At 37.8% G+C, this 13,205-nt stretch overlaps 1 protein-coding gene across 2 annotated transcripts in view; it reads left to right on the forward strand.

The window, feature by feature from the left end:
- PDXK (pyridoxal kinase) overlaps window positions 1-13,205 on the forward strand; it is a 47,547-nt gene that overhangs the window by 21,755 nt on the left and 12,587 nt on the right. The window contains exons 2-5 of one of the 2 annotated variants that reach the window (XM_080579113.1): window positions 5-59; window positions 7,683-7,787; window positions 10,638-10,721; window positions 12,584-12,630. In XM_080579113.1, the coding sequence (XP_080435239.1) occupies window positions 5-59; window positions 7,683-7,787; window positions 10,638-10,721; window positions 12,584-12,630 (291 nt within the window). The remainder of the gene's footprint in view (window positions 1-4; window positions 60-7,682; window positions 7,788-10,637; window positions 10,722-12,583; window positions 12,631-13,205) is intronic. The other variant, XM_080579112.1, reaches the window with a different exon arrangement.

The following is a 13,205-nucleotide window of genomic DNA, read 5'->3' on the forward strand; positions in this document are numbered from 1 at the left end:
ACAGGTTTTGGGATTTGAAGTTGACACTGTGAACTCAGTCCAGTTTTCAAACCATACAGGTAAAATATTTACATGTACCTTAAAGACACCACCGCACCATCACTCAGCTGTACTCAACGTGTGGCTCAGCTTATCACATGACAGTGGAAAGGAGTTCTCTTTCACTCCCATTTTCAGGATATCAAACATAAATGTAATTTTCAAGTCTCTCAGAAGTCTGTGGATTTGGGATTAGAGCATGATATGACATGGTAATGGCCTGTTCTGCTACTTCAGAGTGTGAGTTTCTTTTATTAGGCAGTAATATAATTAGCTCAGACAGTGAGATAACATAACTACGGCCAGCTACACAGCCAGTTCTGTGAACAGGGAAGTCTTCAGTACTGCATTCTGTACTGTATGGCCCTATGATGCTCATAATCACATTACCAACCACAAACATCAGAATAATACTGAGCTAAACAAAACATTCCCACTCTTCGTGCCCATCCAGAAGGTGAGCAATTATCCTTAAATCACATTTTGGAGGGAGGGATGAGGTGTTAATACATTTGGGTGTATTTTTACTTGAGTCCTAAGCCTGAACATGAACAAAATATGATGTACTTGCATCATACTTTAATATGTTTCTTCATACTTTAATATGACTCTTTAATATGCATAGTGCTAGAAAACTTTATTTTTCAAAAGAAAGATGAAATTTCTTTATTTAAAAAAACTTTTCGCCTGTAAAGGAGCTCCAAGTGCCTTGCTATTTTTGAATCAATGAAGGCACATCTACTTTAATGGTGGTGGCAGATTGTTTGAGGGGAGATGTACTCTAGGTAAAATCAAGGAACAAATCTTGACTTCAGTGACTTAGAAAAGAGCAAAGTGGTTTCTGACAAAAAAAAAAAAAGACAAATACTTACATAATATCCTAGTCTCTTAGAGGTACAACTGTATTAATCAGCTGCTAAATTTTGGAACAGAGAGGAACAGAGAGCAGATCGGGAAGCCTCTGTTCTCTCTTAGCATGTTCATTTCCAGGCAGCTTTCAAAAGCTTGTAAGATGTTCCTATCATGGAAGGAATTTCATATCAGCAGGGTTTCACCCTGGAAAAAGGAAACAAATACTTCAAAGGTAGGTAGAAAGCCATCTCTTCTTGTTGAGGAAAGGCATGAAAGAAGTAATAATTAAACAAAGACTTGGGGGTTCTTCCTGGCTCAGGCAAAAAGCTATTTATTCTGCTTGCAACCTTTGGCACAGTACAAAGGTTTGATCATGCTTTGAGAGATCTTTTGATCAACCTATTTCATTAATGTATTTAGTTTTGGAGTTTGAGATTTTGTTATTTTGTTTTCTTTTGTTTCATTTTTGATAGCTGGGTAAAATTGTTGTAATCATCCAGGAATTAAGCATTTTTTTCACCTGAAGTAATAACTAAAAACTGAAAATGGATTAGCACCTGTCATTTGTTGGCTTTCAGTTTTAAGAATAAAACAACTTCATAGGGCATTAAAAGAGCTTTATAGAGCTTATATTGGACCAAAAACTGAATGTGTCTAAAGGTAGGTAAATTACATTACCAGTAGGATGACCAGACAATGAAGATTGTAGAAGGAACAATAAATTAGCAATTTATTTATTTATTTATTTATTTATTTATTTTTAAGAAGGCCTAAATGAACCTCCAAAAACTAAAAATGTCTCTGAGATCACAAGCCTTTAAAATATTTGGAACTTTTAATTTGTCTTCTGGAATTTAGGAGTTATGTTATCAGTTTGTTTTTTTTTCTTTAGTCTTGATTGTCTTAGTAAATGTGGTAAAAAAAAAAAGCAAAACAACAAAGACTGGTGCACAATCTCTTGACTTTGGGAAACAAAGTTTTCAGAAGAAAATCAAAATACAGTAAGTCCTTGGCACTTGTCAAGAGTAAATAAAAGGAGGTTCTATTTAGAAGTTTTGGTTATTTGGATGAAAAAAGAAGGAATGGAAAAGAAAGGAAGGGGATGTATTCTCTTTTATGACATGTCTAGTTTTCTAGCACTCTTTTTCCATGAAATCTTTTCCACCCTTTCTGAAGTCGTAGATTCTAAGCCCAGTTTTGCAAAGCCAAAGGGCTTTGCACGTTCCCTGTGCTAGAGGAACATCCAGTGCTGTCCTCACGGAGACTTTTGTCCAGCCTGAACATTTATTTATGCATGCCTGCACACAAGTCAATGTACGTGCAGCCTGTGCTACTGCTGGGACTAGTGAACAGGATGTGCTGTGTTGGGCTGTGACTTGCGTCTGGAGCAGTGCCACAACACACAGGGATCATGTGCTGGATAAGCTGGGAAGAAAACTGGTGATTTACTTAGGAGAACAGCATCTTATGAGAAACTTTGCTGTGGTCATGATTAAAGCTGAAGAGTAAACTTGTGCTTCAAAGTCTAGCTGGGAACGCTGGTTTCTAAAAGAGTGCAACATGCCAGAGGGGGCAAAGGTAGCAAAGTGTGTGACGTGGTGTTTGGACATGGCCTTCTTTCTTTCCTCATCACCATCTTTAAACTTGGTCATGTCAGCGAAAGATAAAACACAGGGAGAATTCATGACTAACAGGCCTTCTTCAGTGAATCATTATAGCTCTTTTTTTGCCCTGTTTTTAAATGATTAAGATACCTCAGGGCTATTTCTGTGGACTTCTGCTCAGAAAATTGAGCCTTCTTTAGTCTCTGATAATCCTAAAATTCGGAAAATGTGTTTTAAGTCAGCTCCCCTGGGAGAACAGTTTGTCATATTGCTTGGTGAGGAACTTTTACGCTATGATTAGAGTGACTCACCCTTGAATGGCATCGTGCTTCTTGTACAAATAAAAAAAAAAAGCTGTCATGCAACCTACAGAGATTTTGGGCTTTTTATTCTATTACTGTTTTGTTTGCAAAAGCATCTCATTGCCTAATGTGCAAAAATAAAAATCTAGGTTGTCTTTTTTTGACTCCATCATTGTTTATTTTTGGGGGGTGCATCTTTAATTCTTAAGTGATTTGTATTTTTGTTAATAATAAGCATATTATGTGCTTACTTAGCCATCTAAATCTTACCTTTAAGTTGTTCCAGAACAAATAGCCTGTTCCCACCCCCCTTTTTTTTTAAAGCAAAACACTTTTGTCTTCCACTTAGTGGGTGTGTAGTGCGTGGTTGGATTGATTGGTAGGTCTGATACATGAGAAATTATAATTATATCTTGTTGATGTGATTCTTCACAGTCTGCCACCCATATGCACTCATTCACGCCTGTGATGTGTGGGACAAAAAGAAAAAAAGCCCCACTTTTGCCTAACAGTGGTAATATTTTCCTCCCACATTGACCAGCTGTAAATAATCCTCTAGTTCTGTCCAGGGGGGAATTAGGTACTCTGTTTCTGGTTCTGTTGAAGCCCTCCTGATAGCTGAAGATTTAAGTAATGTTTTTAGACCAGGTTATCTGCAGAGTTTGCATGTGAATTTTGTGGCACAGCTGAAACCAGATTGCTTGCCCGCCATGTGCCTTAAACACTACATCTTTCTTCCTTTTCCCCATGTAAAATACTTGGTTATTGAAGCCCGTCGGAACAGATTTGCAGGGAGCACCACAGGAGAACTCAAACCTCAGAACAGAATGTTTCGCGTTGGAGAACAAAGACATCTTACACGCCTTGCTATACTTAACTGGTTTTATTTGGTTTGGTTTTGTTTTCCTTCTGGTATGCCTAGGATTTTTTTTCTGTTCTTTTTCTCATTGTTTTTGAAAGTAATTAAGAAGCTTATAAATACATTCCAAAGGAAAAAAAAAAAGTACCATTGGAAGAAGGTTAGAAAGAAAAGTATGTAAATGTATCTTGGGTGCAGTGTTAGCTGCCCCTCTTATTTATTCTTTTAGATACAGGTGAAGCAAGACATTTGCTTAGAGACTAATGAATAAGTTTATCATTTTAGAGGGAAGTTTATCATTTTAGAGGCAGGAAGCATAGTATCTTACATGTTTTTCATTCCCTCAGCTGCTTAAAAACAAGCATATAAAATTTAACTGCAATAAAAGGCTATAATACAGATAAGTAGAAGGGGTATACAGATGTTTAATGGTTTATGTTCAACTATGTGTTTAAAATTTTTGTGTTTAAAATGTTTAATGTGTTTAAAATTTTTTATGTGTTTAAAATTTTTATTCAGAAAACTAATGCAGTCAGCTCAAGCCAGATGCAGTTTTGCCAAGTGCAGTTTTGGAGAGCTGTATCGTGACTGGCAGCATTCTCTCTGCTCTCTTATTCTGGCACTGAGTAGAATTATTTAGTGGTTTTGTAACTGAAGGAAGTAGGACCCATCTTTCTTCCTTTGTGGAAGATACAAGCCAAAATCTGACCTTAACATCCCGGATAAAAGATTAATAGATTGATCCAGCTGCTAAACCTAACCACCTGCGTAGTTTCCAAATGCGATGCAGTTGTTTTGCCAAGTACAAACTTGAAACTCATCCTAAAGTTTTTTTGGCTGTGGGTTTTGTATAATGTGTGCAGGTAGCCAGATACTGTGAGACCTTGAACTTTTGTGTTAAGTGCCACTCTGCTCCTATTACAGAGCAGGGGTTATAGCAAGTGGGCAGTTAAACAGAAGATTTACAATTTTCTCTTGCTGTTTGCCAAATATGCATATTTAGTGGTGCAATCATAGGGATGACTAAGCTGAATTTCCTTAAGGTCTTGCAAGGCTTGCAGTGCAATTCTGGGCCATCAAATGTGCTCCTCACTAGCCAAGCCCTCATGTCCAGCCAAGAAGGACAGTGATTCCTCATTATCATCCTTACTTCTAACCACTCTGGTGGTTTTCCCTAAAGCCATTGGGCTTTAAGATGTTGAAGCTTGCTGCTGGCATTCCCTGCTAAGTCTCTTTGGGTTCAGGGCAATGCAGTGTATTTTTGACCTCACAGTATCTGTCTGGGTTTTTGCCAGACCTTACCCAGGCCTTTCCCCTTTCAGAGCAGTCCCTCTCCCTCTTTCTGGGACCCCAAGGTGTCCATTCTTCTGTCACTGAAAGTGTTTTTAAACGTGAGTAGCTGGCATTTTCTTCTGCCCCTCTGCAGAAGCTGCTTTTTGGCTCTAGGTTCTACCAGGAGAGTAAGATCAGGGTCACGGACCCTACCAGGGTCATGGGATTTCGCCCTTATTCATCATGTTATATGAAGATTCCCCGCGGAAAGGGCTTAGAGTGGTTTCCACGTCACTGTCAATTTTGATTTTCGTTTCTCTCTTCTCAAACATAATTCAGCTCCCAGTGAAATCCCAGTTCCCTGCAGATCCAGTGAAGGCATTGCCTTTTTTCTTCTGTCTGAGGAGCTGGGGCTTCCCCGAGTTCTCCTGTAGGGTTTTTTTTCCTCCAGCTGTTGTGTGATTGCATTTTAGATTGTATTGCACTTGTTACCAGATTGAAAAAGGACCTTTAGGTACCCTTGGAAGCCACTGCTAGAGACAATTCTCATTGTTCAGACAGTCTCCCTGCCCCTTTTAGGTAATTTCCCAGTTCCTGAGCTAAGCAGGCTGCTACCAAACATTTTGTTTCCATACTTGATTTCTTTCCCTCAGTGGATTATCAGTGTGACATGGACCCTGCACACTGACTATTTAAGGTAGCTTGACATAGGAAGAGTAACTTACAGTTAAATAGTGAATGGACAGGGTTGCTTTGTAGGAACGGCTTCCAAGAGTATCACAATTGTCTGCATTTGCAGCTATTTGTGTGGCTGTATGTGTGTACTGTAAGATGAATGGCAGCGCTTTTGCTGGCTGACCTTGATTCTGGGTGAAAACTGCTCTCTCCTCATGTGCCCAGTGAGTTTCCATGTTTGTGGAAACAAGCTAAACTTTACTGATGAATTATGGGCACAGTGGAGTACAAAGGACCGTGTCATGCCCCTGTATGGACTGGATTTTGAGTGCTAAGAGAAATTTAGATTCAGCGAAGAGGAGAGGGCAGGTTATTTCTCTCTAAAGCCATGATGTGGCAGTACAAACGGTTGCCTAAGCAAGCCAAGTGCTTGAGTCATCTGTAGTCAAGGGTTCCTTGTATGCTTGGAGCTAGAGGCATGCCTATGTGTAAGATGTTGCTGCTTTGAATGTCACTGTATTCTGGAGCGGAACTGCTGTCTGCGTGTGGGAATCCACTTTCTCCCTTTCTTCACAAAGACTTTTTAAAAAAGCATTTGCTAAGGAGAGAATCCGAGTGGCTGATGTGAGTCAGTCCCTTCACCAGCTGGCAGAGAGTCATGTTTTAGGGACTAGGTCTTTGTGAGATGAGGAGAGCAAAATGATCCATCTGCTCACCCTGCTGTGGGTGTATTTGCATTTGTAAGAACGAAAACTGAAAAATGTGTTTATCCTAGGCTCTAGGCACCTTTTGGCAGTTACTCTAATGACACAGTTTAGAGTGATAATCAAAGCCAGGAGTTTTTATCACAGAATTTTCTAACTCCAAACGCAGAAATTAAAACAAAATACCATCGTCTCCTCACAGGGTGGTGTGAAAGAAGATACTAGTGTAACGTTTCACTTTTTGTAATCCAGGTTAATAAAAAGATGAACTTTTTAACAAACCCTGAATTTATGAAGGTTGGAAGATTTAAATTTTGGGTACCTCATCTAATGTCCTGGAGGAAATGCCATTTATATATATATATATACAAGGGAGTGATGGCTGCCATCTAGATAGGCAGGCTTTGATGAAAAGGTGAAAGGTGCGTTTACATTTTTCAATAAATGTTTAGCATCTGACAGTGAAATTTATTTATTTATTTATTTGTTTATTGACAATTTTGCTGTCCTGGAGCTTGGTCAGTTGTTTGCTGAAGTCATTTCAGCTTTTCCCTATAACTTTGCTTTCCACCCACTTCTCAGCCAAAAATACTTGCTTATAATTCCTAGAGATCCTTCAAGGATAATGTATGGATATTATTTGTCTGTTTTGTAGTGTCTTTCTGATATTCGTTTGCCTCTTCCAGCATTCTCAGCATTAAAATTGTCCTATTTTTGGAAGGCACTCTGTCAGATGAAATTGTACAGTTAGAGAACTTCTCATGATGCTATTCTGCTGTGGTCACTCTATTAGGTATACGCAGGTGCCAGTGAAAGCCATGTCAGGTGTCAAAGTGCTGCATACCTGTGTTCAGATAGACCCCACAAGCCCATACCTACAAACCTGTTTTCTTCTGAGTGAAACCTGGGCTCTGCATAGTCCAGAGTTTATGGTTGATAATTAAATGTGGCATCCTGCTGTCAATCTTTTTTTTTCTGTAATAATGTAACATAACAAAAATAGATTTTACTGGCAGCCTCACCTCGGTGAAGTCTCAAACATGTTCGTCCCCTTCCCAACAGGAAAGGAAAAGTTGTAAAGGCTACATGTGAAAACTTGCAAGAGCTTATGTGTACTCTGCTTGAAGTGCTGATAAATGGATGATGTGAAACTCCAGAGTAATGATACCAGTTCCTTTGGGAGACAGAGATGCTAAGAAGAAGTTGAGGATGGAACTGTTCTGCCAACAGCAGCTTTCATTCAGCAGTAGTGCGTTACAGAAGAGAAAGTTAGAAATGCCTCTTGATGCATATGATGTTCCTCCATATGTTTGATCTCTGTGATCCTAATTAGAAAACCTGGCTCTTGAAAAATTATCTGGCTTTTGTTTTGCAGGTTATGCACACTGGAAGGGTCAAGTGTTAAATTCAGATGAACTTCATGAACTGTATGAAGGACTTAAGCTGAACAAGGTCAATCAGTATGATTATGTACTCACAGGTAAGAAGAGCTTGTTTCTTTGGAGTTCACATGAAAAGTAAAATGAGCATAGAGATATATAAACCATATTCCTCCTTATCCCAAACCAAGCAATTACATGTTTCCTCCTTAGATTTGTCCTGTGATTTCAATTGTATATTATAGACCTAACTGCTCATGTTATTTAGTTTGAAACAGCCAGTGTTCTCCAGCCAGAAGGTTGTAATTGGGTGGGTAAATTGATCCTCTGGTATAGTTTACAGACTTGTACAGGCCAGTCTTGTACAGACTTAGTTAATGTTTTGGGAGTGACTACAGAAAAAAAAGGTAAGGAATGTCAGAGTATTATTTTTAAAATCATTCTGAAGACATGGGTTTAACCCTTTCACCTAAATTTGCATTAGTAGCACTCTGTGGTATAATAGAATGACTTATATGCAGTTGTCTGTCCTTGTTTCTTCTACTTGATCTTCAAGGGATTGTGCTTTGGATACACAGCAAAGCATAAGGAGGGGTGGATTTTGTTTTTCTCTCTGTCATGAATTTTTGATTTGCTCTCATTGCTACGTAGCTCCTCTTACCTTCCCCAAGTGCATACAGTTCTGGAGGACATAATGACTTTATGCACTCCTAGGTGGAAAGTGTTATATATATAGGCAAAGAAAGCTTCTTGTAGAGCGTTGTATAGAATGGGGAGATTATATCAGTAGTTTCTATTACAAACTGCTTCTCATCCAATTCCTGCTTCTTTGGTGTAGATTAATTATGGGGTTTCACCTCAGTGAGAGCTATGCATCTGGTTTAGATTACAGTATCTTTTTTTTTTTATTGCAGTGAACTGTCACTTTTTAAAGGTAAACAGAAATAAATTGGCAGGTTTAATTAATTTCACAGATTCCACACGTAGGAAAGCGCTCTCCTTATACAAAAGGAAAACTGGAGAGTTTAACTGGATGGATTATAACCCCAAAGCAGTCGTTCTGGCTTGAAGGGTATGGCATGACTGAAAAGTTATTTTCCCTTCTGTTTCAGGGAATCTTTCCAAAGTAAAGGAGACTAAATAAGAAAATAGATTGAGCTAAGGTTAAGAAATTAATTTCAGCATAAACGGGTTCTTTGTAATTGCAAACTGAAAGAACGTCCTTTGTTTCCTTGAAAGATGTCACACAGAGGACATTTCCAGGAAAAGCTCACTGTATTGTAGGAGTTTTCAGGAGATGTTACTATACAGCATTGGTAAATAATGCTTGAATATTCTTTTTGCTGAAATGTTCCTTCTTTATTCTACTTTCAACTCTTAGAAGAGTCCCCAGCTCCTTTCCTATTAGCATCTTAAACTGCCAAAACAGATGTAAGAGATTAAAAACAGTAGAAAGAAAAATTGAAATCTTTTGAAAATTTTGAAGACAAAAAATATTTAAATGCCTTATAAAATATGACTTGTGGGTATAGATGTATAGATGGGTCAGTGTTTTGTTCTGGTTTCTTTAAAAAACTTGTTCAGTGTAGCCAGTATAGACAAAGTATAGACACAGAGAAGTGTAGAGAAAGAGAAGGAATGGGTGGAAATGACATTCATTTCTTATGATCTAATAACACCCTCTGTATTCTTGCATTGAGTTATGGCTGAACTTGAAAATCAGCTTTCTTCATTCAGGGCCAAAAGACAGATTTTTCTCTTCAAACCGGAACAGTTATTCACCATGTTGCATAGCCATACTTTGCTACCTCCAGTGACCTGGATATAATTAATCAAACACTTAAATTAATTTGTCAGCAGTTAGGATTTGACTATAATTGCATGTCTAATTACTGTAGGTATCGTGGCTGAAATGGAAATGATTATCTTTAGGGTGATTATATAAAATGACACTTCATTAACTTTTGTGACTGTCATTTAATTGTAGGTCTTCATATATTTGTTTCATTTACAGTAGAGCATTTGAGGTGCCAGATAAACTCTAGTTCTCTGTAATGCTTTTGAAGTACCTCTATCAATAATGTTACTCATAATATGGCTTTATAGGTTTTTAAGCCAGTCTGTTGTGACAGGTCATTTAAAACAAAAATCTTTGCTTGTCTTTTTTCAATGATAATCAGCATTTAATGGAAATAAGACAAAGCATTTTGGCCCAAAAGCTTGGAATCTTTTTCCATTTGTCCTCAACATGTAAGAATTGAACAATTTTATGACTGAAAAGAAATCTCCAAAATGTATTCTTAAATATATTAGTAGAATGGGCACTTCTAAGCTGAAGGGTTGAAGAAGCTACCTTGCTGGAATAATACTATTAAATGAACTAGAGTAAATGAAAATGCACTTATTAATTAATGTGTTATAAATAAAATTAATACATAAAATAAATACAATAAGTAAATATATAAATAAAAAATATATTAAAGAAATTGATGATTAAATGAGAATGTTGTAGTGCTAACATTGTATTTAGGGCCTTGAGATGTAAAAATAACATATTTCCAGCTTATCTCACTGCTAAGCCTAAGATTGGGAATTTTATTAGCATATTGGCCATTGCTCTGAAATGTTCAAGACTAATTTTCCTTGCATTAATGTGATGGAAACACATCCTGACTATTTTGTATATATATTCAAACATTTTGAAGTTGTATGAACACTTCATGTATAATGTACTTAGCAAATGGATTTTTAAAGTTGTATTTGTAGTGGAGACTGTCTTGACTTTTCTTTCACCTATTATTCCTGAATAAAATACTAAAATGCCTTTCTTTTCATATGCATGGATCCAAAGAATGAGAAGTATGCAAAATTTTTATGCTAAATAAATAAATAGACACACCAGCAAAACATTATTGGAAAATTAACTTTAAAAGTGTCTTTTTTTCACAAAGGTTATACAAGGGACACATCATTTCTTGCAATGGTGGTGGATATTGTCCAGGAGTTGAAGCAACAGAATTCAAACCTAGTGTATGGTAAGGACGTGAATTGTAATTCTTTCTGCTCCGTTGTTGTATGTCCCCATCATTTTCATGTTTTAGGATGAAAGCGTTGTTCTGATGCTACCCAGCATTTCACAATCATTTTGTGCTCAGATCTGTCTGGGACCAGCTGAGACACCAGTGAAGTTTCATTTCAACATTGCTTAAGTGTTGAGGGAGTTGGATTTTATCTTTCTGATACTACGCCTTTCAGTATATGTCTTGCATTATGCCATCCAAAAGAGAGCGTGCGTTAAGGAGTGATTGTATCAAAGGAAGTCTTGTAAAATCCCAGCTGGCTGCTGCTGTTTGTAGTTTTGAGGCATAGGCTGGAAGTGCTGATAGCTGAAGCCTCTTCGTGATTTCCAAGTCAGTCAAAAGCGGGATAGACTCACCCATCCAGCCTTGCCATGTTTTCTTCTTCACCCCAGAAGAACAGTCCCAATGTGCCTTGTAAGTTTAATGATTTAAAGAGATTTTTAATTCTGGTTACTGGTGCTAAGATTACCCAGGAGTGCTCAAAGAGCAAAGATTCCCCTCTTTTCATTTTGGACTCTCTGAGTGTTTCAGGACTTTTGAATACAACTGGTGTAGGCTTAAATTGAGCAAGAGTTCAGAGTAACACAGCAAAGTCAGTGGGGATTTACTGGGATAAAGAGCTGTGAATCAGAGTTTGAGCTTGGCATCTTCAGGTTCAATAAACCCTGTGGTCAGGAATCTAGAACGGTTCACAGGATTTACAAGGTGCATGCTGCATAGTGTGATAGTGGACTTGGAATTAATAAAGCACAGTTCTCATTTTGAAAAATGTAGCAGAGATATCACCAGGAGCTTGATTTTTATAGCTTTTTAGCCTGTAGTAAAGCTGTTGTATTGGCAGGGTCTCCACAGTCTTGTACTAGCAAGTGAAAACTAAAAACTGTATTGGAGTGTGAACAGAAAGAAATATCTAACTGTATAGAACAGGAAGGAAGTGGTCAGATAATGGGAACATAACTAAGCTTCTAAGATCCTTCATATTTAATAAACAGATCATAATGTAAGGAAAATACTTTTAAAATGTAAAACAAATATCTCTCTTGTTGCTCATAGAAACTTCCTTAAGTACCAATTGGACATTGATTTGATATGTTGGGATTTGTATTTCTTTTTTATCTTGCTGAAAGCTCTTGTAACACAGTGAACAGTATTCTTTTTCAAGTAGAAGCCTAGGTTGTTTCCGTTCTTGCTTTGAAACTGAGGGCACTTAGTCTACATTGTTAATATTGCAGATGATTCAGAACCTGTGCCAAATGTGTGTCAATACTACATCAAGTATGACTTTATGGACTTTGGCCTGGATTTTCTTCTTGTTTCATTTTAATACACGTACTTTTTATGTGTACAACACAACATTTTGCATGTATATATTTACACTAAAGTAAAAATAGGTCTCTTTTCACAAATATTAGCTTCTTCCGTGTTTCTTTCCCACCACAGTTGTATTACTACACCAGAGTTTTGGACTGGGGAGTGAAGGTGAGGGCTCTGTGCATTTTCCATAACAGAAGCCTCTTCTGTCCCAGTGATCAGACCCTCTCATCCTCATCGCTTTCAGATGTAACAACGTGGAAGCAGGTAGCAGAGGGTGACTACAACCCTCTGATACCTGTTTAAGATTTCCTTTACACCTGCCTTACTCTTTCAGCCACCAGTTAAAAAGTTTTGGTTAAGTACGCTGCAAGAACTGTGTGAGTGTATGAGCTATCAAGGGACAATGCTGTAACAGCTGCTACTGCTACTTAAAACTTTTACCTCCCACCAAGGCCTCTATGACTGCCCCCCATCTCTAAAGCTAGATTTGTTCTCTGTTACAGTATGCGATCCAGTGATGGGTGACAAGTGGAATGGAGAAGGCTCCATGGTTAGTACTTAGTTGTTTAGATTCTTTGTATAGCGATTTTTTGTTATATAAATGTGTAAGTATAAAGATTTATTAATTTTTAAACACAAAGACTAAGCTACTTTACCTCGGTGTGGCTTTGGATCCCAGCATCAACTACATTTGTTCCTGTTTATCATTAGTTTATCATCTGGGGAGAATAATAGTTGTATACCCCTAGGATTTATTTTTAACTCTCTCTGCTGAGAGAACAGGTAGAGTACGGACCCTGTCCACAGGAAAATATCCACCTCTTCCCCTTCATTTTTCACTGGAGTTCTCTCATTTTCTGTCAAGATAGCAGTTTTGGCAGGTAGCCTTGCTCACATTGTCAGCGATCACACAAATTGACCTACCACTTGAACCTAAATGAAGATGACTTATTTCATGTGAGATCCAGCAGCTGTTAGGCATTGGGCTGTGGTAGTGACAGAAAGGTCGTGTGTGCCAGTTCCAGACTGCATACTGACAAAGAGACATTTGTTTTTAATCAACACTAGCAGATAGTTGCAGTGAAAGTGCAATGTGGGAAGAGATCAGCAATAATGATATTTTAT

The sequence above is a fragment of the Anser brachyrhynchus genome (assembly GCF_964034855.1).
Source record: "Anser brachyrhynchus genome assembly, chromosome: 1".
NCBI classification, from domain to species: domain Eukaryota; kingdom Metazoa; phylum Chordata; class Aves; order Anseriformes; family Anatidae; genus Anser; species Anser brachyrhynchus.